The 27,463-nt window shown below is 37.0% G+C and overlaps 1 protein-coding gene across 1 annotated transcript; it reads right to left on the bottom strand.

Annotated features, from left to right (window-relative positions):
* Positions 1–2,591: 2,591 nt before the first annotated feature.
* On the bottom strand, positions 2,592–27,363 carry ESCO2 (establishment of sister chromatid cohesion N-acetyltransferase 2; the record flags this gene model as incomplete). Its single annotated transcript, XM_082657053.1, has 10 exons — positions 2,592–2,724; positions 6,051–6,226; positions 10,491–10,634; positions 11,331–11,420; positions 12,653–12,784; positions 13,890–14,016; positions 16,753–16,810; positions 22,322–22,415; positions 25,712–26,540; positions 27,311–27,363. The coding sequence occupies 10 exons, from the start codon at positions 27,361–27,363 to the stop codon at positions 2,592–2,594; spliced, it is 1,836 nt and encodes a 611-aa protein (XP_082513179.1).
* Positions 27,364–27,463: the final 100 nt, after the last annotated feature.

Below are 27,463 nucleotides of genomic sequence, written 5' to 3'. Positions count from 1 at the left end.
GCCACTGTGAACAGTGTGGAGCATCCTTAAAAAACTGAAAGTAGAGTTACCACATGATCCAGCAGTCGCATGCCTGGGCATATATCCAGAAAAGACAAAAACTCTAATTCAAAAAGATGCATGCACCCTAATGTTCATTGCAGTACTACTTACAATAGCCAAGACGTGGAAGCAACCTAAATGTCCATCAACAGATGAATGGATAAAGATGTGGTACATCTCAACCATAAAAAAAAGAATGAAATGAAATAATGCCATTTGCAGCAACATGGATGGACCTTGAGATTATCATACTAAGTGAAGTAAGTCAGACAATGACAAATATCATTTATATGTGGAATCTAAAAAAATGATACAAATGAACAAATGTTACAAAACAGAAACAGACTTACATGGCATACAAATTTATAGTTACCAAAGGGGAAAGGTGGGGGGGATAAAGTAGAAATTTGGGATTAACAGATACATATTCCTATATATAAAATAAACAACAAGGACCTAATGTATAGCACAGGGAACTATATTCAATATCTTATAATAGTCTATAATGGAAAAGAACCTGAAAAAGAATATATGACTGAATATATATATATGTATATATATGCATAAACTGAATCACTTTGCTATATACCTGAAACATTATAAATCAACTGTACTTAAGTAAAATAAATAAAATGGAAAAAAAGGTTTAAAAAATGTAATGAGAAGTGGTCAACATGTAGATTATTTTAGAATTTTTTTTCATATTGCAGAACCAGCGATACTTCTGTGTGGCAAAAATAAATAGAAATTATATTTTAGAAACAGACTTCTAATCAAAATAAAATTATAAAAAAATAAAGTTGGGAGGCCAGAAGGGGGAGCTCTCTGCCCTATGAAGATAGCAGAGCACAAGAGGAAGCTGACATTTTCTTGCCTGGCTAGAGCTCAGCCAATGAGAGACTGTCACAACTCAGCCAATGATAAGTGCGGGACTCTTTGTTTACTATTGCCCTCTCAACTTCCTCTTCCTCTCTGTAAAAGAGTTCCCTCAATTTTTTGCTGAGGACTTGAACGTGGTCAACTTGGTTACAGACCCTGAATTGTAATTCTTTGCTAATCTCGAATAAACCCATTTTTGATGGAGAAATAACTGGCAGTCTATTTGTTTTATGTCAACAGCTGCTATAAATATCTGTGTGCAGGTTTTTGTGTGGATATAGTTTTCAATGATTATTTTTCATAGAGAGCATGTACTATTTTTATAACCACAAACTGTAATTTAAAATGAAAATCAGTACATTCAACTGAATAAAATATTGAAAAGAACTTTAATTGATTCATCATAAAGGCATTGAGCAAAATAATGTTAATAAAATTTTTAAAATAAAATATTTAAGACAATTTTTAAACACAGCAGTGCAGAAAATAGCATTAAAATGTTTGTAAAATTACACACATTTTAACACTTCCACAGTCTTTGTGGAACCCAGGCTTTTAAATTTTTGAACCACTAAAGGCAAATAAAAGAATGTAGAGGAACAGATTCTACATAGAGTTACAACCTGGACACTACTTCCCTAGAGTGTTATTGCCAGAGAGAAGTTATGACATGAGTTTTGTAGAATAAAAAAAACACCTGAATAATTCTTTGCTTTTCAAAGTAAGTATCCAAGAATTATACCAGAAAAATGTGTGCATCTTTAGGTGTATTTACATAATGTCGTCATGTTCTGTGGCCCATCAGCCTCGATATATTTATTTACTAACCTTGGTTCTGTTAGTATACATTTAAAATGTAATCATATGAATCATCTAATCCAACTGGGTATCCATTTTGTTAGACATCAATCACCAGCAGTAAGTTCACTAAAGAAAAGTAACACAATTAGCATTTTCAAACACCAAAAATTAATGAAATGACAATAGTGCAATTACTAAGTTTAATTAAATCTGATGACAAGTGTGTTTTGATTAATGATTTTTAAAAAGATAAAAATATTAAGCTCTAGAATTCTATACAAAAGGATATGGAAATCTTACTCTTTACCATCTTTCCCTGGTACAAATTAGAAACTCAAAATACTTTAAATATACTCAAACTGAGTTGCTACAGCCACGTGCCTATAAAGTGAGAATTTTGTGTACGAATTCAGGAATTACCTTTAAAAAAATGGGGATGGAAATTATTTGCCTGTCTTTAAATTCTCCTCTTTGCTTCTGATCAGGCACGAGAAAATTCTGGCCCCAAGGTGTGCTTTATAAATCATAAGTGGTCACATTTCTGTGGAAAACCACCTTGCTTTGTCAATGTTCTTACATAGAAGGAAAGTATTTTCCAGCTATAGCTACCAAGCTTCATAACTAAGGATTCAGAGTGCGAGTCAGTATACATCATCCAAAGATTTTTCCTTTCTTTGCATCCCTAGATAATTTTCAACGAATTTACCCCTGACTTTTCAATTCATAAGGAACAAAACTGAGGCAGGTTTCTGTATATGTGTGTGTGTCTTAGTATTTTTATTTTGATATTTGTTAAATAGTTTGTATTTTATGATAATGGGCTGTCTGAACTCATCCATATAGTAACTGTTCTATAGTTGAAATTGGCTTTAAGTATTAAAATTGTATACAAGGAAATTAGGGGTGTTGCAGTACTTGGTTGCAAATAACTTGCCATCTGGTGTTGGGTCAGAAAATGCTATTTCATTCGTGCTGAGAAAACAGCCAAACATGAAGCAATTCCTAAAAAAGAGAAAAAAGATAATTTAACAATGGAAACAACTTAAAATTTTGATTAAACATAAGCACAATTATATCAATATTTTAAAGCAATCCAATTAAAAAATTTCAATCTCTTTACATATTCTTGATTAAAACCAACATTATTTTATTAAGTGGTAAAATGACTCAATGCCTTGTATTTTACAGGTGGAAGTCTAATATCATTTCACAGATGAGAAAACTAAGGCCCAGAAAAAGTTCTGCCAAGAGGCAAAGGGAGCCACACAAACTATCTGGTTGACTCTAGGTGATCCGTGATAGTAAGCAACTAATATGAGACAATATTGCTAGTTAAAAGCCATAGGTAGCTATAACAACAAAAAAATAATTATTTTGGGCTTCCCTGGTGGCGCAGTGGTTGAGAGTCCGCCTGTCGATGCAGGGGACACGGGTTCGTGCCCCGGTCCGGGAGGATCCCATATGCTGCGGAGCGGCTGGGCCCGTGAGCCATGGCCGCTGGGCCTGCACGTCCAGAGCCTGTGCTCCGCAACGGGAGAGACCACAACAGTGAGAGGCCCGTGTACCACCAAAAAAAAAAAAAAAAATATTTTAACCAATAACTATATTCTTTTGAACTACATCACACACTCAGAGCTTTAAGAAGGCAAAAACTAATCTGCATTTTGACTACAACTCTCCTTGATCCAGCTCAACTAGGATTAAAAGCAATAAAATGAAATAGCTGAAACAATTCAACAAAACTGAGGGATAGTCTATGAAATAACTGGCCTGTAGTCTTCAAATTCTTCAATGTCCTGAAAGACAAAGAAAGGCTAAGAAACTGTTCCAGGTTAAGGAAAGTGAAGACTAAAGAGATATTTTGACTAAATGCAATATGTAATCCTGAACAGGAAAAAAAAATGCTATGAAGGGCATTTGAGACAAATGACAAAACTGAAATATCGACTATACATTAGATAGTATAGCATTATATTGGGATATTAAATACCCCAAATTTGATATCTGATCTGTCCTTATATAAGAGAATATCCTTGTTATTAAGAAATACATACCAGGTTATATACTGGTATTCTCCATACCAAATTTATGTATCTCAACATAAAATATAGAAAATAGAGGTATTTCACAATTAACTATGAAATAAAATCTTTACAGACACCAACTTCTCTCACTGCTCCCCTTTGTAAGGTATGGTGGGGGCCTAGGATTGAGGCCTAGGACTGCAGCCCTGTGGTGGTCTTGGTGTTCTTTCTTAAAAAGTGTATGGAACCCAAAGGCTAGAATAGTGCTACTCAAAGTATGGTCCTTGGTTTTGTCAAAGTGGAGTCATTGGTTTGTAATCTGTTATCTTAAAGATAGAGGTTGAGAGAGTAAGTGTTGTGAAACTCATCTATCTAACCTAGATTAGGTAATTAACAGGCAAGAAAGAAGCAAACTCATTTGTCCCATTATCAACTAAGTACCAACATACAGTGTTAGTACAAACTGTGCATACTGTAGTTTTAAAAGGGAGAATTCATATACCAAAGACTCACCATTTAGAAATACACAGTTCAGTGGTTTTAGTATATTCAAAAATTGCACAAAACTCAAGAACATTTCATCACCCAAAGAAACCCTGTAGCCATTAGCAGTCACCCTCCATTCACCCTTCCCTCAGTCTCTGGGAACAGCTAGTCTACTTTCTATCTATGGATTTGCCTCTTCTGGATGTTTTCTATAAACAGAATCATATAATAACATGGGGTATTTTGTGAATGGCTTTTTTTAGTTAGCATAATATTTTCAAGGTTCATCCATGTTGTAGCACGTATCAGAACTTCATTCCTTTTTGTGGCTGAATATCCTATTGTAGTGTTGTATGGATGTACCACATTGTGTTTATCCATTAATCATGAATTTGGTTGTTTACAATTTTTTTTAGCTATTATGAATAATGCTGCTATGAACCTTCATGTATAAGTTGTTGCGTGGACAGATGCTTCCATTTCTCTTGAGTATACTTGTAGGAGCAGAATTGCTGGGTCATATGGTAACAATTTAATTTCTTGACAAACTGCCAGACTAGATTCCACAGCAGCTGTAGCATCTTACATTCCTCCCAGCAGCATACAAGGATTACAGTTTCCTCCACATCCTCACCAACAGTTGTTATTCTCCCTTTGTTTTCGTTTAGTCATCGAAGTGGCTGTGAAGTGGTATCTCATGATGGTTTTGATTTGTGATTTCCTTTATAGCTAAGGATGTTGAGCATAGCTTCACATGCTTATCAGCCATTTGTATTTCTGCTTTGGAAGAATATAGAATACATTGAAATCCTTTGCCTATTTTTAAATTGGGTTGTCTTTTTGCATGTTGTAAGAGTTCTTTTATATATGTTGGATATACTAGACTCTTATTAGATAAATGATTTGCAAATATTTTCTCATTCTGTGGGCTGTCTTGCTAATTTACTTTTACATTTAGTTACACTTGTGAGTTACAGTAAGTCTTTATTAATTACCTAGTCACACATGGTCAATAAACATGTACAATTTCTAAAATTCTTTTTATAAAAAATATTTATTTTTAATGTACAATTTCTAAAATTCTTTTTTAAAAAATATTTATTTATTTACTTAGGCTGCATTGGGTCTTAGTTGCAGCATGTGGGCTCTTTGTTGAGGTGCGTGGGTTTTCTCTCTCTAGTTGCGGTGTTCGGGTTTTCTCTCTAGTTGTGGCGCGTGGGCTCCAGAGTGCATGGGCTCTGTAGTTTGCAGCACGCGGGCTCTCTAGTTGAGGCGCATGAGCTCAATAGTTGTGGCGCACAGGCTTAGTTGCCCCGTGGCATGTGGGATCTTAGTTCCCTGACCAGGGATCAAACCCACGTCCCCTGCATTGGAAAGCAGATTCTTTACCACTGGACCACCAGGGAAGTCCCCAAAATTCTTTTTTTTAAACTTATATTTTGTTTTTATAGATTTATTTAAATGTAATTTTACATCTGTTGAATCTAATAAAAATTTGGGCTTCCATTTTTCCATTTGTTTGTTTCCTAGCAATTTATCTTTACTTTATTAATGTGTTGGTCTGTAACAAAATCCAGTCTTTGACCACAGGTAGTTTGAAAAGCACTGGGCTAGAATGTTTCAGACTTGGAATGTTGTGCCCGCAAGAGTATATCTAGTTCTTTTTTTTTTTTTTTTTCAGTGCCAGCATTGCCTTAGCCTGACTTTGGTAGTATTTATATAGAAGTGTCTTACCAACATCATTCCCTTTGGCTCATGAGCCGGGAAAGGTTCTTGGAAAGCTAATCTGGGTCTAATCCATTTTATTTTATTTCTTACCTTAGAGTATCTACCAGTCGTCTTGCAATGCGCTTTCTTCTCTTCAATCTGAAGACCCAAATTCTACTTATCCCACAGATTGCAGGCTCTGGTACATCTGAACATTGCCAAGCCCTATGACATTCTTTAGAGCTTGGGGATTCTGGACCAGTTGGTTCAGACAGGACACGGAAGGCCTGCAATGATACACAGAAGCATCTAGAGCTAACAATACAGCTGAGTTCACATTTCTTTTTAAAAACCATTCTTTAAACAAAATTTAAGTACCTAAAATTAATCTTACCCTACCTTCACAAAAATGTTAAAATTCTTTGCTATTTCTTGAATTCTTGCCCATTTATAGTCACACAACGCTTAAAAATTACTAGTGGTGTTGAGATATCCCCACATCCTAGTGTATTATACCATTGTGAAACTGTCTTGTGTTGATTTAAAAAAATTATAAAAGACTCTTACTTCTAATAAAGTACATAAACTTCTCCCATTCTTTCCATCCTAAAATGTACATTTGATATTATAAAAAACTAATAACACTAAAGAAGGTTTTTGCATATAAACTATGAAATTTGGTATTTAAATTTTTCTTTAAACTTCTTATTTTGAATATAGATTCAGAGGAAGTTGACAAATAGTACAAAGAGGACATGTATCCTTCACCCAATTTCCCCCAATAGTTACATCTTCCATAACTATAGTACCACACCAAAAGCAAGAAATTAACATGGGTACAATGTGTGTGTATAGTTCCATGACAATTCATCATACCTGAATACTGATTTAACCATCACCACAATCAAAATACAGAGCTACTGCATCATCACGAAGCTCTTCCTCTTGCTACCTCTTTATAATCACACCCATTTCCCTGCCCCCCACCATCCCTAAACCCTGGCAACCACAATCTGTTCTCTATCTCTAAAATTCTGACATTCTGAGGATATCATACAAATGGACTCATACAGAATGTGACCCTTTGAGAATGGCTTTTTTTATTTTTTTATACAGCAGGTTCTTATTATTTATCTATTTTATACATATTAGTGTATATATGTCAGTCCCAATCTCCCAATTCATCCCACCCACCACTTTCCCTGCTTGGTGTCCATACGTTTGTTCTCTACGTCTGAGTCTCTGTTTCTGCAGAATGGCTCTTTTTCACTCAGCACAATGCCCTTGATACCTGTCCAAGTTGTTGCATATATCAAGTCTGTTCCTTTTTATTGCTAAGTAATATTCCATTGTATGGATGTACCAGTTTGTTTAATCACTCACCTACTGAAGGACACTTTGGTTGTTTCCAGGTTTTGGCTATTACAAATAAAGCTGCTGTAAACATTCAGGTGTGGGTTTTTGTGTAGACATAAGTTTTCATTTCTGGGATAAATGCCCAGGAGTATGATTGCTGGGTCATATGGTAAATGTATGATTAGTTTTTTAAGAAACTGCCAAACTTTTTCCAGAGGGGCTGTAACATTTTACATTCCCTCCAACAGTGTATGAGAAATCTAGTTTCCCTGCATCCACACCAGCATTTGCTATTGTCACTATTTTCTATTGTAGCTGTTTTGATAGGTGTATATTAAGTTTTAACCCCCACTGAGAAAACTTTGCTTCTGAAATGAGAATGAATAGAAGAGTATATGTATGAGTTAGTTGGCTATACAGATCTTCCTCAACTTATGATGGGATTACGTCCCGGTAAATGTAGATTGTGGGCTTCCCTGCTAGTGCAGTGGTTAAGAATCCGCCTGCCAATGCAGGGGACATGAGTTCAAGCCCTGGTCTGGGAAGATCCCACATGCTGCGGGGCAACTAAACCTGTGCGCCACAACTACTGAGCCTGTGCTCTAGAGCCCGCAAGCCACAACTACTGAAGCCTGTGCGTCTAGAGCCCGTGCTCTGCAACAAGACAAGCCAACACAATGAGAGCCTGCGCACTGCAACGAAGAGTAGTCCCTGCTTGCCACAACCAGAGAAAACCCCACACTCAGCAACGAAGACCCAACACAGCCAAAAATAATTAAATAAATTTAATTTTAAAAAGAAAAAGATCAAAGAAAGAAAAGGCCAAGTTAATCACTTTTACAGCCCATAGTACAAACCAACTGCTTTTCTCTCTCTACTGTCTGATAAACACACAAGAGACTATATATGTATATGTGTGTGTGTATAAATATATATATATGAGATGAAATGCAGAAAAAAGGAAAATAAGAAAGATGGTAGAAATGAGGGGAAAAAAGGGAAGGCACGTATAAAAAGGAGTAAGATACAAAGCTACAGTAATGAAGACAATATGGTACTGGCACAAAAACAGAAATATAGATCCATGGAACAGGATAGAAAGCCCAGAGATAAACCCACGCACCTATGGTCAACTAATCTATGACAAAGGAGGCAAAGATATACAATGGAGAAAAGACAGTCTCTTCAATAAGTGGTGCTGGGAAAACTGGACAGCTACATTAAAAGAATGAAATTAGAATGCTCCCTAACACCATACACAAAAATAAACTCAAAATGGATTAAAGACCTAAATGTAAGACTGGACACTATAAAACTCTTAGAGGAAAACATAGGAAGAACTCCCTTTGACATAAATCACAGCAAGATCTTTTTTTGACCCACCTCCTAGAGAAATGGAAATAAAAACAAAAATAAACAAATGGGGCCTAATGAAACTTAAAAGCTTTTGCACAGCAAAGGAAACTATAAACAAGATGAAAAGACAACCCTCAGAATGGGAGAAAAAATTTGCAAACAAATCAACAGACAAAGGAGTAATCTCCAAAATATATAAACAGCTCATGCAGCTCAATATTAAAAAAACAAACAACCCAATTAAAAAATGGGCAGAAGACCTAAATAGACATTTCTCCAAAGAAGACATACAGATGGCCAAGAAGCACATGAAAAGCTGCCCTACATCACTAACTATTAGAGAAATGCAAATCAAAACTACAATGAGGTATCACCTCACACCAGTAAGAATGGGCATGTATCACTTCACATTCAGAAAATGTACAAACAACAAATGCTGGAAAGGGTGTGGAGAAAAGGGAACCCTCTTGCACTGTTGGTGGGAATGTAAATTGATACAGCCTCTATGGAGAACAGTATGGACGTTCCTTAATAAACTAAAAACAGAACTACCACATGACCCAGCAATCCCACTACTGGGCATATACCCAGAGAAAACCATAATTCAAAAAGGCACATGCACCCCAATGTTCACTGCAACACTATTTACAACAGCCAGGTCATGGAAGCAACCTAAATGCCCATCGACAGACGAATGGATAAAGAAGATGTGGTACATGTATACAATGGAACATTACTCAGCCATAAAAGGGAACGAAATTGGGTCATTTGTAGAGACGTGTCTGGACCTAGAGACTGTCATACAGAGTGAAGTAAGTCAGAAAGAGAAAAATATCGTATATTAACGCATATATGTGAAATCTAGAAAAATGGTACAGATGAACTGGTTTGCAAGGCAGAAATAGAGACACAGATGTAGGGAACAAACATATGGACACCAAGGGGGGAAGCGGGGGTGGGGGGAGGTTGGTGGTGGGATGAACTGGGAGATTGGGATGGACGTATATACACTAATATGTATAAAATAACTAATAAGAACCTGCTGTATAAAAAAATTAATAAAATTCAAATAATAAAAAGGACTAAGGGCATAATTTCAAGATGTACTGAGACAGATAAGTATTTTTAAAAGGAAGGAGACATAAGTGTGGTACATTATAAAGTCAGGTTCAAAGAACACATTTGAACTATAAGTCTTCCTAGCTAAAGATTACCCTGTAAGCTCCTTGAAAGGCAAAAACTATATATCTCTATTGTAGAACAAGTGTTGGCAACCTTTTTCTGTATGGGGTCAAATTGTAAATACTTTAGGCTCTTTGGGCCACGTGGTCTCTTTTGCACCTACTCAACCCTACCTTTGTAGCACAAAAGCAACCACAGATTAATATGGAAATGAATGAGCATGGTTGTGTGTCAATAAAACTTTATTTACAAAAACAGGTGGAGGGCCACACTTGGCCCATGGGCTATTGTTTGCTCCTCTGCTAGAACACTGCTAATTAGTATCCAAAGTAGATTCTAATTAAGGCACAAGTAAGGACTATTTTGCCAGATATATTAACCTGCACTAAGCCACATGTTCAATAACTGAGCTTATTTAAAATACTACACTTTATAGTCCAGGTATATAAAAGACAACATGAACTTAAGACTGACTTATCCTGCTTATATAAGGCAAAATACCAGATATAATAGAAAAAAATGACTTCAATTATCTATATGGTCAAGGATATTTTAGAAGGAAAAATTCATTAATGATAGCATTCTTAAATGCCTTTCTCCCAACTACTTTATTTTGCTCACAAATTATACCAGCAACTTATTAGACATATACGATACCTGTTTGATGGGCTCTGCAATTAAACACCCAACTACTTTCTTTTCATCAGAAATAAAGAGAAAAGTTTTAGTTCTGTTTGGACATCTGGGAACAACTTGCTGGAAGCCCAATTCATAATCGACAAGTTCTTGGACATCTTCGACCTAATGATGTTAAAAACCAAAAGATGTGAATTTGTTTGAAAAAGTATAATAGAAAATATACATATTTATATACACAAAAAGTATGATTACCATCAGTTTAGCCTCTTTTATCTCTACTTCCTAAATTTACACAATCCCAAAATTATTTCACTATTGATGCATGTTTCTGCCACTTTGGAAACAGGGTTTTAAGAAACTATTTTAAAGATTGCTTTCAGCAGACAGAAATTCAGACCCTTGGGAGGGATAAGGAGTAGGACGATTTTTTTCAGCTTTATTCATTGTTCACTGGGGCTAAACATCCAGCCCAAGAAACAAAGGCAACACCAACATAAGAACTAGACTCTGGAGCCATTAATTTCTCAATATTAAAAAGTTTAGTTTCTCTCTCACAAATTGAAGTTGTAGATAAAAGATAAGCTATAGAGCCTTATCTGTTTTCTTTAACCTCCACCTGACACTCCTTTGTCTTGTAACTGTAAGTTTAATTTTGTATGACATACTATGAAAGTCTTCCTTACAACTGTACCGAAGTACAGCAGATTATCTATAAGCAAAGGTATTTTACAGTTCAACATAGGTTGATTTCTTGGCAGAGAATGGGGAGAGTAGGAGGAAAACAAAGATTGAGAAAGTAACACTATAAATCAACTACACTTCAATTAAAAAAAGAAAAGAAAAACTAATGTTCCACACCTTTCTGATAGCATAACTCGGATCATGTGACAGGACCAACACAATTTTCCCATCCCAAAATTCTGCTACAACACGTTCTTTTTTCCAGCCCTGCCAAAGGAAAAAAAAAGTCACAGTTTAATCTGAAGAGGGAAAAAAATTAAATAATATGGTCTGGAGAGAACAAAAAGATGGACAATGAATGATATAAAAAAGATAAAACCCGGGCTTCCCTGGTGGTGCGGTGGTTGAGAGTCCGCCTGCCGATGCAGGGGACACGGGTTCGTGCCCCGGTCCGGGAGGATCCCACATGCCGCGGAGCGGCTGGGCCCGTGAGCCATGGCCGCTGAGCCTGCGCGTCCGGAGCCTGTGCTCCGCAACGGGAGAGGCCACAACAGTGAGAGGCCCGCGTAACCCCCCCCCCCCAAAAAAAAAAAAAGATAAAACCCAACTACAGGAATGTGGTAAGGGAAATAAAAGATGCCTAAAACAAAGTGTCTGCCCTCCAGGGGCTGACACCCTATCAGGAGACATGTAAACAATCTATTATAAAATAAGTTGAAGTCAAATAAGAGCCCTTCATAGGAATATAGAGAAAAAACAATGAATTATTAGGGGTGTGAAGGTGGGGCATGGGTGGGATAAGCAGAGGGGTTTTTTTTTTGGGGGTCGCACCAGCGGCAAGTGGGGTCTTAGTTCCCTGACCAGGGATCGAACCTGCACCCCCTGCACTGGCAGCACAGAGTCTTAACTGCTCGACTGCCAGGGAAGTCACCAAGCAGAGTTTTAATAAATAAGGCTAAAAGTATTATGAAGGCATGAACTACAGCAATAAAAATAGGGGAAAAAGGGAGTGCATTTGAGTAGCAGGTGTAGTCATAAAGATAAGGCCAACAATAGGATGTATTTGGAGTAGGAGGGTGCTTGATGAAGAGGTGGGACCTCTCTTCTCAGTAAAGAAAAAGCCTGGAGAAGTCGTAGAAAAGCTGTTTTTCTAAGGTTATCTATAAAGAAGAAACTAAAGTGAGGAAAGGAGAAACTCCTCAAGTCTTTGAGTTTTGTATCTTGACTGCTCAGCTCTGAAAGCTAGAGGTAAGGATGCAGGGTGTTCACTCAACCTAGAACAATAGCTTCTCTTATATTAGGACAGGAGGTTTGAAGTGGCACTTTTATTAAAACTTAACTTTTAAATACATCAGTCTCTAATATTAAGGACAACAAAATTGCAGATGATGAAATATTTTTGGACACATAGATCTTTCCATTTTTAGGCAAAAAAAATGTATCTTTTAAAGCAGTTTCACTTTTTAGAACAAATGGAAACGACTATTTTTCTTACTTACTGCATATTTGATTCCCTCCAGAAATCTGTGGTGATGCTGAACATGCTGCAGTTCATCCTCGGGGTTGGAAGCAGTGTAGATCATGCCACAAGACTTACACATGGTGGCTCCAAAATGTTTCTGACCAGCGTCCTACAATTGGAAGAGGAAAAAAAAAAAAAGCCTATCTAAACACATCACAGTTAGCTCTACATTTAGTTCATGTAAATTTGTCCATTCATTCAAATTTGTCCTCATTTTTTTTTTTTATGCTGGCACAGGTGAAATACTAAATGAAAGTCTGGTTACTCTATCTTCTTCTCTCTCAGCACAAACAAGATGGAATGAGAAGAGCCCTAAACATGCAATAGTGATGAAAGAAGTGAAACTGCTTCTTTGGACAGTGGAAAAAAAAATCAAGATTCTTTAGCTGGACCCATAGTTCTAAGAAGCAATAAGATTAAATCATAAATATTATAGCTAAGATGAACAATGGAACTTCCTTATTAAGCTCTTATATGAGAGGCCTAAAAAAGCCTCATTTCAAAGAGGCAGGGCAAAAATTTCAGGACTTATACATTCATTATATAGTATTTTTTCCTTAAGTGGTTAGGAGTCTGAAAGTCTTTTCCCCAAGAGTTGATAAAAAATAAGTAAAATACATAGTAAAAGTTCAGGAAAAGCACAGATAAATTAATGAATATAGAGAATTCAGGGATATTCAATGTCAAGGCTTATTAATTCCCATTGTATCTCATAAGGCATTGCTTAATGCTACTGAAAAATAACAAATTTTGAATTGTCTATATAGGCGTTTGCAAACTTTCTACCAAGGTTCAGAAAGTAAACATTTTAGGCTTTGCAGGACGCACATATTCTTTTTTTCCAACACTTTAAAAATGTAAAAGCCATTTTTAGCTCACAGGCCATGGTCCAGATTTGGCCCACAGCCATAGTCTGCCAAACCCATGTCTAATGCAATGTTGCTATTCTCATTAAATCTTCTATAGATCAACAATAATTTTCCTTATCCAGAGGCAACTCATTCATCAGCATTCTACTACGTTGCTAGGACTGCCCAACACCATCAGTTCAAAGATGTACTTGATTAGCTTTAAATGCTGCCACTACAGCAAAGGTAGCATTTACAAACTCAGAATATCTATAACCCCCGGTAACTATGCTTAGACAACACGTCAGACTTCAGGTTCTACGTGAGAGCCATGTACAGGAGGAGCTTTGTTTTAAATTTACTCACAATGACGAGCTGGTCTTTTGTTTCTTTATTTGCATCTCTGGTATTAGTATTTTTCTGTATATTGATTTGTTTCAAGAAGTTAGTAGACGTGACGGATCCCACAGAAGACTGTTCTTCAACTAGAGATCTTGAAGTAGAAAGTTGGTAAGTATTATTTAATAATTTAAAAATATTTGACAAATTATAATGAAAAGAAAAGAAATGTATATAACATTTGCAGAGGACTTTGCAATTTTTAGGGCTTTCTATCGACATAACTTGATGAAGTAATAGGGCTAGAAACAATGAGAAACCTGAAGCCCACTCAGACGGGATCAGTAAACTACTCAAGGTAAAGTAACTAGTGAAGAATGGCAGAAAGACTCAAATCCCTGTCTTCTAACACCACGTCGAAGGGATTTCATCTACAGTATCAGCTGCATATATGCAGGATTTCTTTGTAAGTTGATGTCACCCTTAAAATTTAATCTTTTCTTGCTTTATCAAACCTTAGGACCCACGTAGGCATAAAGAAACTCCTGGAATACCACAGCAGATAAGTAGACTCTAATACTGAATCTCACAGACCCACAGGAAGTCAGTCACCAGCACATTATGATCCAACAACTTTTTACTGGGTCAGTGAGTGTGAGGCTAATACACTCGCTAGTCTGCATGCCTAAAGCAGCACCCTACTATTCTCAAATTCTTAGAGAAAAAAAAAAAAATTGGCTGGATAGATGTTGTTGAGGCAACCTTTTCGCATTAGGAGAGAACGCTTGGACTGGCTTATAGAGATTGCAAATAGGAGCCCTTCGTCCAAAACCAGCTAGCAAATGTTTTGATCAACTCACACAGAGTTTAAAACTTTGGATTAGCTACCAATATTTTAAAATCTAGAGATTCCACTTAAAAATGCGTATTTCCAACATTGCAAGAGACACTGTAAGATCATTAGACCTCTGTTTCATCAAAGAATCTACTAGTTAGAGCTACACAGCACATGCTCTTTTAGGTGGGGCATGCTTCTCCAGTTGGCTCCAGTCTCTGCCCAGCCTGGCTGGCTCTGTAGGCACTGAGTTTGTAACCCTTGCCTTATAATGAAATGACCTTTTTCCAAGGATGAAAGAAATAGAAATCTCTAGAGAGTAGAGGCAAGGAAAAAAACCAAGTACCCAATGCAAGGGGTTCAAACAGAAGCTGACACTGACAAATGAAAAAACACTGGAAAAAAACCCCTATCTAACGCTTTATGCTAACCCAAGGTGTCTTGCTAGCATCTGACTAGAAAATGGCTTTCAAACTGACTTGACAAACCTATGGTGAGAAATATATTTCACATAATGACCAATACAGATACATATATATAACTGAAAAAAAAGGATTCACTAAATACACTTACTACGTGAGAGATGCATTATTCCAATTTAAAAAAATGCTAGATGTGATACCCTTAAACTGATTTGATAAACTACTAATGCCTGTAATATAAAAAACACTTGTCTAGGTCGCTGACCCCCTCCACCCCTTATACAACGTTTGCTAAGTACCTCAGCTCTTCCCATCTCTGCATGCGTGACCGCAATCTCTTTACTTCTATCCTAGCAATTTTAACAGTTTATTATACGTATTTGTTTAAATGCCTGTCCTCTTCTAACCATAACTTCCTTGAGAGCAGGACCATGTGTTATTTACCTTCACATCTCTAAAACTCGGTGTAGTTCAATACCACATGGTACTCTATAAATGTTTGCCAAACGTGAGACTACAAATCCAAAGAATCTGTAACCTACCTAAAGTAAAACTCATAGATTAAACCACAAGAAATTGATGATATCTGATTTTTTAGGTCCTACATAATGAGCAAATTTCAAATGATTCAATCAACAGTCTCCTAATATCTCCTTATGCTACGTTAAATTAGTTTATATGCTATTAGCTAATTGTGGTAGGTTTCAATCCTCAATAAATAGTCATGAAAGAAGACAGATGAGAAAAGGGAAGGGTGAAAAAAACTAGGAATATGGACTTTGAAGCGGAAAAGTTGCCCACCCAACCCAATCTCCAAGGCAATTTAGGGTGAGATGCCCTAAGAGTAGGAGAACTTACATAGGAAGTACCTTGCTCAATACCTTTAGTTGTTTATCGTCAAATAGGAAGAAGAGAACCAAAGCTGCTTAGCGAGATGAGACGTTCAGACTATAAGAAACTTCTTTTTCAGAGCTTTTACACTTATGCTCACATGTACCCATGCCTCCCGCACTTCCAGTTTTAGTTTTGAGCAGGATAGTGGTAGCTTCAGCTGGGATTTATAACAGCATTAAGCTGCTGCAAGTTACTTACTCCTCTGGTCAGAGTCTCCTCATCTATAAATGGGGTAATGATGGTATCTACACCATGAGGTTGTAAACGCCCATTAAACATGAACTATTATCAATATGTTGTCACACAGGGGAGGCGATACAGCCTAATGGGCTTTGGTTAAAATATGGATTCTAGTCCTGGCTCTGCCAACTAATAGCTGTGCAACTGTGGCTGGATTACAAACAGTTTTCTCAGCTGAAAATGGTAATAATAGCATCAATCTTCTAGGTTGTTGTGGGGATAAGTGAAATAATGGATATAAACTACTTATTATGGGTCAGGTACTATATAAAAATGTAGCAATTATTACTATCCAAGTCCACAAAGGTCTTTTCCTTCTCTCAGCTCTTCAAGTTCTTAAGAAGTTTCTATGAGAGGATCTGATTTCATCTTCTATTCTTAATATCTCTTTAATGGGGAAGAAAAACAGTGTTCTCCAAATTAAATAGTGTAAGAAAGAAAAAGAGACCCAGCGGACTCACAGTTAAACCTTGAACATTAAAATAAGAGTGACACTTACCTTTTTGTGTTGACTGAAGACACGGTGAAGATGGGATAGACAAGGGTCTCAGGAGAAACTTGTAGGGAAAAAGGTGACAATAATTTGTATCACAGAATAAACTTAAAGCTTTAAAGCATAAGAGTTTAAAGGTTTATAAGACCAAAATACTCACATTACTTGATTTCAAGACTTAACAGTAATCAAGACAGTATGGTATTGACAAAGGGATAGACAAATAGATCAATGGAACAAAATAGAGAGCCCGGAAACACCCACGCAGATACAGTCAACTGATTTTTAACAAAGAGACATAAGTTAATTCAATGGAGAAAAGAGAGTCATCAAATGGTGCTGGAACAATTTGACATCCACATTCAAAAAAGATGACAACACTCACATAAAAATTAACTCAGAACGGATCACAGATCTAAATGCAAAATGTAGAACTATAAAACTTCTAGAAGAAAAATCCACATGAACTTGGGTTTGGTAATAATTTTTTACATACAATACATGAAAGAAAAATTAAATGAGTTAGACTTTATCAAATTTAAGTGTTTTGCTCTGCAAAAACTGTTAAGAGAATAAAAAGACAAGCCACAGACTAGGGAGTAAATACTTTCAATCATATTTCTGATCAAAGATTTGTATACAGAATATAAAAAGAACTCTTAAAACTCAATAATAATAAAAAAAGTCCAATTAAAAATGGGCAAAAGATCTGAACAGACCCTTCTCCAAAGACATATAGATGGCAAATAAACACATGAAAAGATGTTCTGCATCATTTGTCATTAGGAAAATGCAGATTAAAAGCACAATGAGCTATTACTGCACACCTATTAGAATGGCTAACATCCAAAAAACTGACAATAACAAATGCTGGAGGGAATGGGGAGTAACAGGAACTCCCATTCATTGCAGGTGGGAATGCAAAATGGCACAGTTGCTATGGAACATTTTGGCAGTTTTTTTATAAAGTTTAACATAGATTTGCCACATAACCCAGCAATCATGCTTGTAGGTGTTAACCCAAGTGTTATGAAATCTTATGTCCACAGAATAACATGTACACAAATGTTTATAGCAGCTTTATTCATAATTGCTAAAAACTGAAAGCAACCAAGATGGCCTTTAATGGAGGAATGGATAAACAGACTATGTATGGTAATTCCATAGTTCAGCAAAAAAAAAAAGGAATGAACTATTAATACATGCAACAACACACATGAACCTTAAACGCATTTTACTAAGTGAAAGAAGTCAAACCCAAAAGTCTACCTACTGCACGACTGCATTTGTGTGACATTTTTACCGGAAAAGGTAAAACCATGGGGACAGAAAACAGATTAACGGTTGCCAGGGGGATGAAGAAGGGTAGAATAGATGACTACAAAGGATACACACAAGGGAAATTTTAGGATGAGAGAACTGTTCTGTAGGGTACTGGAGGGGTTGATTCATGCCTCTATGCACTTGCAAAATCCATAGAACTATATATAACAAAGAGTAAAATTGAATGTATGTATTAAAAAAAAATCAACCATGATGTTGAGGGATCCCAAGATGGAATGCAGACTGTGACAAATGAATCTAACTGCATTAGAACTGCATGGAGAACTGCATTGAAGGAGACAATGGAAGAAAGGAAAGATGACCTAAGTAACTTTACAAAACAACGTTTTGACTAGAAATTAGAAGGCTAAAGACAAAAGGACTGTATTTAAATGGTATACGCTGGTAAATCTGTTTCTCACAGGAGAATGAGTTAATACTGAAACTGCCCTGCAGGTATATTGGGACTGTACTTAACTAAGTAGGTGCACAGTGACGGGGAGGAGCCAGCTCTCTCACTGTCTGAGAGAAGTTACAGACAAACAAAGAAGGAAGGGAGGGATAACCCGAGGGACTGGATTAGTCAGAGACATCAAGTTTGAACTTATGTTTCTTTAGCATATGTACACATGGAGAGATACACAAACAATTGTAGATGTGTGTGTATACATGGATTAGGATACATACATATATTGATATTTTCTAGCTCTGTCTGCTGAGAGGGCCTAGGAGCCACGACACTCCAGTAGCAACAAGCACACCAAGTCCAGAACTTGGTTTCTAAATTATATTCCCCAATAGAAGGAACTAGGGTTCCTTGGAGAAGTGGCCGAGTCTAGGACTGCGTCAAGGCAAACGCAAGATGAGCTGGGAGCATCTTGTAGTGACAGAAAGTAAGAAGGAAGTGCTCAAAAAGTAAAAGAAGGGGACAGGTCAAAGAGAACTGACCTGAAAATATCTCCCAATGGTCAAAGCTGAAACAATATGAGCAACAGAATATATAAATAATGTAGTATTAAATTTTAACCCAAAATATAAAATATTAATGAGTGCATACTGATGAATATCCAGGAGTCCATTTATTTATTTAAAGATTGAATAAATAGGGACTCCCCTGGTAGTCCAATGGTAAAGAATCCACCTTCCAGTGCAGGGGATAAGGGTTCAATCCCTGGTCGAGGAGCTAAGATCCCACATGCCGCGGGGCAACTAAGCCTGCATGCCGCAACTACTGAGCCTGTGCGCCTCAACTAGAGAGCCCGCGTGCCAGAAACTACAGAGCCCACACACTCTGAAGCCTGTGTGCCACAACTACAGAGACAAAACCCACACACCACAACTGGAGAGAAGCCTGCACGCCACAACGAAGAGCCCGTGCCCTGCAACAAAAGATTCTACATGCCACGATGAAGATCCCGCGTGCCATAACTAAGACCCGACGCAGCTAAAAAAGTAAAATAAAGACAACTCTTCCTTACAGAAGGAATCCACATTGGGCTTCCCTGGTGGTTCAGTGGTTAAGAATCCGCCTGCCAATGCAGGGGGACATGGGTTCGAGCCCTGGTCCAGGAAGATCCCACACGCCGCAGAGCAACTAAGCCTGTGCACCACAACTACTGAACCTGCACTCTAGAGCCCGCGAGCCACAACTACTGAAGCCCACACGCCTAGAGCCCATACTCTGCAACAAGAGAAGCCGCCGCAATTAGAAGCCTGTGCACCGCAATGAAGAGTAGCCCCCGCTCGCCGCAGCTAGAAAGCCCACGCACAGCAATGAAGACCCAATGCAGCCAAAAATAAATCTAGGAAAAAATAAAAAATAAAGGATTATTTTTAAAAATAAAATAAGGGAACATAGTTTAAAAAAAAAAAAAGAAGGAATCCAAATAATATATGAAAAATCTTCCTCTCTAGGAGATGAAACTTAATCCCCACCCCTCCCTGAAAGGGCAGGCCAGACTTAGTGACTTACTTCCAAAGAACAGAGTTTGGGAAAGGAAAAAGGGTAACTTTTACAGTGGAGAAATAGGGCAAACCTGACCTTCACCAAGTGACAGAGGTTAACATCATCCGTAATGTCATGTGGACATCAGCACCCAATACGATGTGGTGAGAAGGGCAGTTCACCTCAGTGGCATTCTTCCCCCAAACCCATAACCCCAGTCTAATGATGAGGAAAACATCAGACAAACCCAGGTTCAGGAACATCCAGATAAGATATCTGGCCAGGACTCCTTAAGAATGTCAAGGTCGTGAAAAACATGGAAACAAAGAAAAGACTAAGAAAATATCACAGACCAGAGGAGACTAGGGAGACATGACAGCTAAATGCAATATGATCCCCAGGGTGGATCCTAGAACAGAAAGGGGACATTAATGGAAAAATTGATCAAATCCAAATACAGTCTAGAGCTTAGTTAATAGGAACATACCAATTATCTAAGTTTCTTAGTTTTGACAAAGGTACCACAGTAATTTAAGATGCTAACAAAGGGGGAAATAGGGTAATACAGGAATTCTCTGTATTATCTTTACAACTTTTCTGTAAATCTAAAATTACTACAAAATAAAAAGCTTATTAAAAAAAAGAAAAAAGGTGTGAGTTCCCTGGTGGTTATGACTCGGAGCTTTCACTGCCCAGGTGTAATCCCTGGTCCAGGAACTGAGATCCCACAAGCCACGTGGCATGGCCAAAAAAAAAAAAAAAAGGAAAAGAAAGAAAAAAGTTAAATAGTAGTTGATTAGAGAAAAATAGTACGTTGAAAGTATGCTATCTAGTAAAAGAGCAAACTGTTAACTTTGCACTGAAAAATAATTAGAGCTCATTCTCTAGAAACAAGGCCAAGACAGTTGAGAATCTGACCTGCTATGGATAAGTTACTTAACCTTAAGTCTGTTTCCTCATCTGTGAAATGGTCATACAAACTTATTTCCTAGGGTTGTTGTAAGAATTAAATGATAAATTAGTTATTAAGTAATAAGGTTTTATCATTTGTTTACTACCTTTGTGAATTTTGCCATATGCTTGTACCATCTGTTCTTATTTTTGTTTGTTTGCTCATGCAGAGTGGCATGCAGAATCTTAGTTCCCCAACCAGAGATCGAACCTGTGCCCCCTGCAGTGGAAGCACAGAGTCTTAACCACTGGACCGCCAGGGAAGTCCCTTGTACCATCTGTATTATATTTTATTTATTAAATAAAAGTCCTTAAATGGACTTAATGTACTAAAATAAATTTATTTTTAAAGAAAATTTTATAACTATTGTAAATGAAAAGCCGTTATTATTTTTCTGCTACATGTTCTGTCATATCAGGGATAGCACAACCCATGGAAAACAGAAAGCATACTAAACATTTAGCACTGCCTGGTACATATTCAGCAGCTAATAAGTACTAGTTATTAACAGTATATCTCAGAATAACCATTATGAATCATCATTCGATATATCCTTATATCATTAGATCCTCTTAAGGGCTATTTTGCTTTTAGTTTTATCTTTGTTTTCTTCCTGTGAGCTACAGTTTCTCACTATATTCTGCATATCTACTTCTAGAATTTTAATTTATTTCCAAATTTATAGATATAATGAACAAGTTAAAGTTACAAAGAATCTGGCTGGTAAGTAGAATGTTAATCAACCTCTTTATATATTCATAGTTTAGTAAATACTGTTTAAGTGAACAGTGACACCATAAGTTAATAATAGGATTTCAGGACTAAGAGAAATTTAAAAATTAAGACTAACCCCTTACTTTAGAGATTTCTTCCTTAGATCACACAGTTAATTAGTGGCAGATCTAGACAAAACCCCAAGGTTCCTGATGCCCAATTCAGTGCCCTTTTATGGCCTTTTAAATTCTGCTTACAACTGGGCTTTGATCATAGATATATAACAAATTGTTTTCACTCCCTCCTATTATTGGGGGTAAAAGGTAGGTAGGGTATGTATGATAAGAACACCTGGCCCTAGGGAGCTTAAGTAACTTGGCCACATCTCACAGACCAATTAATCATCAGTATTTTGTCTTAAATTCCAGCCTAAGGTCTCTTTGTCTCCTCCATAAAATGCACTGCACTGCTTATCATAGAAAACAGTGTTACCAAAATAAACACAAAGATACAGGTCACAGATAGTGAATATTTAAAAAAACCAAAATATTATTGTATATAATTTCATATTGACACATGTAATGAAGCATTATTACAAGCAAATAAACTCATTTTGAGAAGAAAACTTTTCTCTTACTTACCTGCCTTGTTCTCACTGAAAGACTCCTCTGAAGAAAAACTCTTATTTTCATTGGTTTTACATTCCCTTGAAGAAATGACTCTATCTGATGCATCCTGAAAATAATGAATAAGTAAAATTAAGGAAACCTATAATTCTTAATCATTTTCTATTTAGTGAATGAATCCCAACAGATCTGCTTCTAAAACAGAGTATGTAGTTTATTATGAATTATATTTCATAATGACTTTAAATTCTCAATTTTCAGTCTATTTTAAGGAAAATTCCTTTTATATCTACTAAATGTAATATTTTAAAAGACAGAGTGTGCATATTTAAGTCCATAATTTGTCATCCTGTCAAAAATGTATTATTTCCTGACAAAGAGGACAGAATGAAGATTATAGAACATCCCTTCTACAAAAATGAATTGAACAACAACAACAAAATTAGTGAAAACAGCAAAAATTTCCCCAGCAGCTGCAAAACTGAAAAGGAACAACCTTCTGTCACAAGCTTTAAAATCAGGGAGGCAAGGAAAGAAAAAGAACATTCTGGGGTAGTTGGAGAGGCTTCTAAACTCCCACTTTTGGGGCAGTAGCAGAGACTAACACTATTTATTTGGTGAGACTCAGAATACATAGCTTGGGGGAAAAGGAAAAAACTTTTGATTAAAGAGGAACTCATTCAACATCATAACATCTCAGAAAAGGTGAGACAACCCATCAGTTTGCCACTTCTCAGGGGTCCATAAGGAGTTGGGGAAAGGTTATGCACCCTCTAATGAAAAACAGGATTCACCCTCGTCTAGCAGAGATGAATACTAGTAGTGGGTATTTAACAAAACCTTAGGGAGAGAACAGAGCCCAGTTCCACAAATTTAAGATGCACAAATGCCCAGCTTCTCAAACTACTAAAAACTAGGCAGAACCCAAAACCTAACCCCTTAAAATGAAGCTCAGAAAAAAAAGTCAGAAGAGTACTGCAGAGAAATCATCATGTCATTGTAACAAGACTGTTTCTTCGTTATCAAATGGATATGCAGAATACTAATGAGGACCCCTCCCCTACATGCACTTTGCTTCATTGGATTGAGAATTAATTTTAGCTTGAGTTGTGCCCTAGATTTTTAAAAACTGAGTTATATTTATATACACTGACATGCACAGATACACAGTTTGATGAATTTTGCATAAACTTATATATCCTGTAACCCAGACCCAAAACCCCTATCAAGATATAGGGGTGTTTTTGTTTTTGTTTGTCAGAAACAAGATGAAGAATTAGTAGAATTGCTGTTATGGCTTAGGCAAGCAAGAACACGCTCCATTTAACAATATACTTGGCAATACTTGATAGAAATGCTTACAAGGGCAGCAGGTAAATGAAATTAGCAGCAAAACTGGACTGATCTAGATATGTATCCATACGTTGATTTAGTGGAAGGAAATGAAGAGCTCATACCTGTCAAATGGTAGCCTGATACTCTGTTCCAGGAGATTACTGCCATGCAGGAATGTGGGCTTAGCTTTGCCAGAGTTCAATTTTTCATGAAACACCAGAAATCTGTTACCTTACATTTAAAAAAAAAATGCTGGCTCTAAACATTATGTAGGCCAAGCAAACATCCATGGGCTGGACCTGGTCCACTGGCCACCAATTATAATCTTTGCCATTGAGATCTGAAATGTAGGTGACTACAAGAGGTAGGAACTGGGGTTGAATTTGGGAGGAGGCAATGAGAACAATAAGAGGAGGTGAGGAGGGAAATGACTACAGAGAGAGTTTGAATTGCTCAGCAGTATATGAGCCTCAGAGTGTATGTGAAAGCCTACAGCTGCAAGGGTTGTGATGAACATAAACAAGTCACCACAGACACGGAAGTCGCCAAACTGGGAGCCCTTCTTAAGGCCTGTTGCCTCAACTACTTTCTGCCCTTGGCTACATGGAAGAAAACCACCTTTCTCTCCTTACTGACAAGAGGTCAACAATAGAAGGTATAGACCTGCATTGTCTGTTATGGTAGCCACCAGCCACAAGCAGCTAATGAGAACTTGCTACATGGCTAGTCCCAATTGATACATGCTGCAAGTGGAAATAAACATGGATTTCAAGGACTTGGTACAAAAAAAGAATGCAAAATATCTCATTAATAACTTTTTATATTGATAACATAGAAATAGTAACATTTAAAACATACTGCGTTAAACTTTTTAGAAACTATCTTAATGTGGCCACTAGAAGATTTTAAATTACGTGTATTGGTATTCTATCAGACAGCACTAGTCTAGGCCAGCTGGGACAAATAGGAGCACAATCAAAAAAGCATAGAGGACTTCCCTGGTGGCGCAGTGGTTGAGAGTCCGCCTGCCGATGCAGGGGACACGGGTTCGTGCCCCGGTCCAGGAAGATTCCACATGCCACGGAGCGGCTGGGCCCATGAGCCATGGCTGCTGAGCCTGCGCGTTCGGAACCTGTGCTCCGCAACGGGAGAGGCCACAGCAGTGAGAGGCCCGCGTACCGCAAAAAAAAAAAAAAAAAAAAAGGCATAGAATGGCACCCATGAAAACATACTATGTAAAATAAACAAAAACCCAACTATACATTCACAGTGATCATCTCCAAGTAGTGGGATTACAGAAGATACATATTTTTTATATTCTCTGTATTCTCTAAATTTTCTAGAATAAGCTAGTACTTTAAATAATGAGCTGAAACAAACAAACAAAAATATGCTCATTCTCTGGAAATCTACTACCTGAATTTTGTTATTTCTACTTTCTAAAAACAGACTACCAAGTAAAAGTTAAGTTTCTCTGGACCACAGTTATGAGGGAACTTAACGAGATGTAAACCTTAATGCCAAGAAAATGTTGGTAGGCTTCCGTAAGCCAAAAAAGGGAGGAAAAGCCCATCTTTCTACCCTGTCTCTAAATTCTTTATAGTGATGATACTATTTGGCTTCATAAAAGCAGTCCTACAGACTGTAAAGAAAACAAAATTTTGGGCTTCCTTGGTGGCACAGTGGTTAAGAATCTGCCTGCCAAGGCAGGGGACATGGGTTCGAGCCCTGGTCTGGGAAGATCCCACATGCTGCAGAGCAACTAAGCCCGTGCACAACTACTGTGCTCTAGAACCCGCGAGCCACAACTACTGAAGCCCGTGCACCTAGAGCCCGTGCTCCACAAGAGAAGCCACCGCAATGAGAAGCCCGCGCACAGCAACGAAGAGTAGCCCCGCTCACCACAACTAGAGAAAGCTCACGTGCAGCAGGGAAGGCCCAACGCAGCCAAAAATAAAATAAATTTATAAAAAAAAAAACAAATTTTGTTCAAAGTTACATATATACAATGTATACTGAAGCTCTGTTATATGGCCAGCTTAGTTTTTAAAGTGATATATTTACATTTACCTTTATTAATTTCTCTTCATTTTTACTTCTTTCACTCAGCAGCTCAGTGTTCAGTTCTTTTTCTACTAACAAACACTTTGGCACTTGCCTTGTCTCAAAACTTCTTTCATTGACAGTTTCCACATCAGACTCTTCAATAACTTCTGATTTATTCTTTTGGGTGAGTCCCAGTAATGGCTTATCTTCCAGGGACAATTTTCTCAGAGAGGGTTTTTTCCTAACAAAAAAAGCCGCTCCTCCCTGGAGGGTAACTTGCGGTTTGACCTTTTGGCTTAGAACTCGAGGAGCATTCAGATTATTTTCAGCTGAGTAACAATTATTCTCTTTCTCCACAATTGGCTTATAGGCCACTCGATTTTGCTTGGAATTTTTAGGATTCTTTGACACAGGCTTGATGCACTTATATCCTGGTTGACACTTAGCAGTTAAACACTTCTGTGGTTTTTTGTTCATCGTCTTGGAGCAGGCTGGTTTTCCCTGCATTTTTCCTGTCACACTGGGATATGATCTATCTTCATTATTAGTTTTTAGACAAATAGATCTACTCTCTTTTATCAGCTTTCTCTCCAGTGGATTGAGGTACCACTTATCTTTGTTGTAAAAGGATATGGTAGACACAGCAGATTTAAATGGTGAACCTTGATTTGCAGATGGCAATCTAGTTTTAGTCGTTTTGAGTGGACTTGAAATGAAATGGCCTTGTTGAGAGCAATGAATCTTTCCTTCATTTTTATCACTGCTTTGGCAAATGTGCTTTTTATTAGGTGATGGAAATATATTTTCAGTAAAGTCCGAAATTAATTTCTTTGATGGAATTTCTGATAATAGGCTATGAAAAGAAACACAGTCCATTGATAAATATAGTTATTTTGCTTCCATTTCTATGTCAATTTACTGCTAAGCAATAAACAGCTCTACCTGTAAGGCATATTAAAAATGCATCTTCTCCACCAAACATCCATCCATATACATTAGTAGTTTAACAGCAGGATTCTCAAATTCTGTCTTTACCAAACAAAGCATTTGAATATTTTTCAAAACTAAGATTCCAATGTTTGTGAAAACAAACACTGTTTACAGAGAAGCTTTGAGATGCACGTATACGTATATGTGTGTGTGTGTGTGTTTTAAAACCTATTTCTAAGTTTTGGCCATATACCTGCTATAATTTCCCTAAAATGATTAATTTTATGTAATAAACTGACCACTTAGGGCGGTTCTATAATATATATCTCTGGTATGACATAGAGTATAGAGCTTTAGAGGATTACTTACTGATGAGTATCTACTATATGCAAAACAGTATGTTAAATATTACATAAGAGAGCAGAAAGGAGCAAGGTAATAAAAGATCTGACCCACATTTCCAAGCCATAGGAAACAGCCCTTTCTCTGAGTCCCTCCAAAGGCCTTAAAGAATTAATTATGAAAGCTTACAGTATTTCCAGACTACAATTAGAATATAAAGTATTACTGTAGCCACAAGGAGTAGGTGAATGGAAGAATGGAAATACTTAGAGATAGAAGAGAGGAGATAAAAAATGCAAGATGGTGAATTTTTCTTTTTTTAACAGTTTCTACTCATAGGATGAGACTCACTTATCACAGTTCAAAGAATGCTGCTTCCTTTTCCTTGGAGTTAAAGTTGACATCTTCTTAACTGAACTCCTAAAAGCAACAGAACAATATAATAACCAAATTAATCCAATGTGTATAAAAATCAGTAAATCAAAATTATACTTTATAAGTCTG

The sequence above is a fragment of the Grampus griseus genome, assembly GCF_964374135.1.
Source record: "Grampus griseus genome assembly, chromosome: 6".
Taxonomy (NCBI): Eukaryota; Metazoa; Chordata; class Mammalia; order Artiodactyla; family Delphinidae; genus Grampus; species Grampus griseus.
The sequence above is the reverse complement of the archived record's forward strand: the minus strand, read 5'-3'. Positions and strand labels throughout refer to the sequence as shown.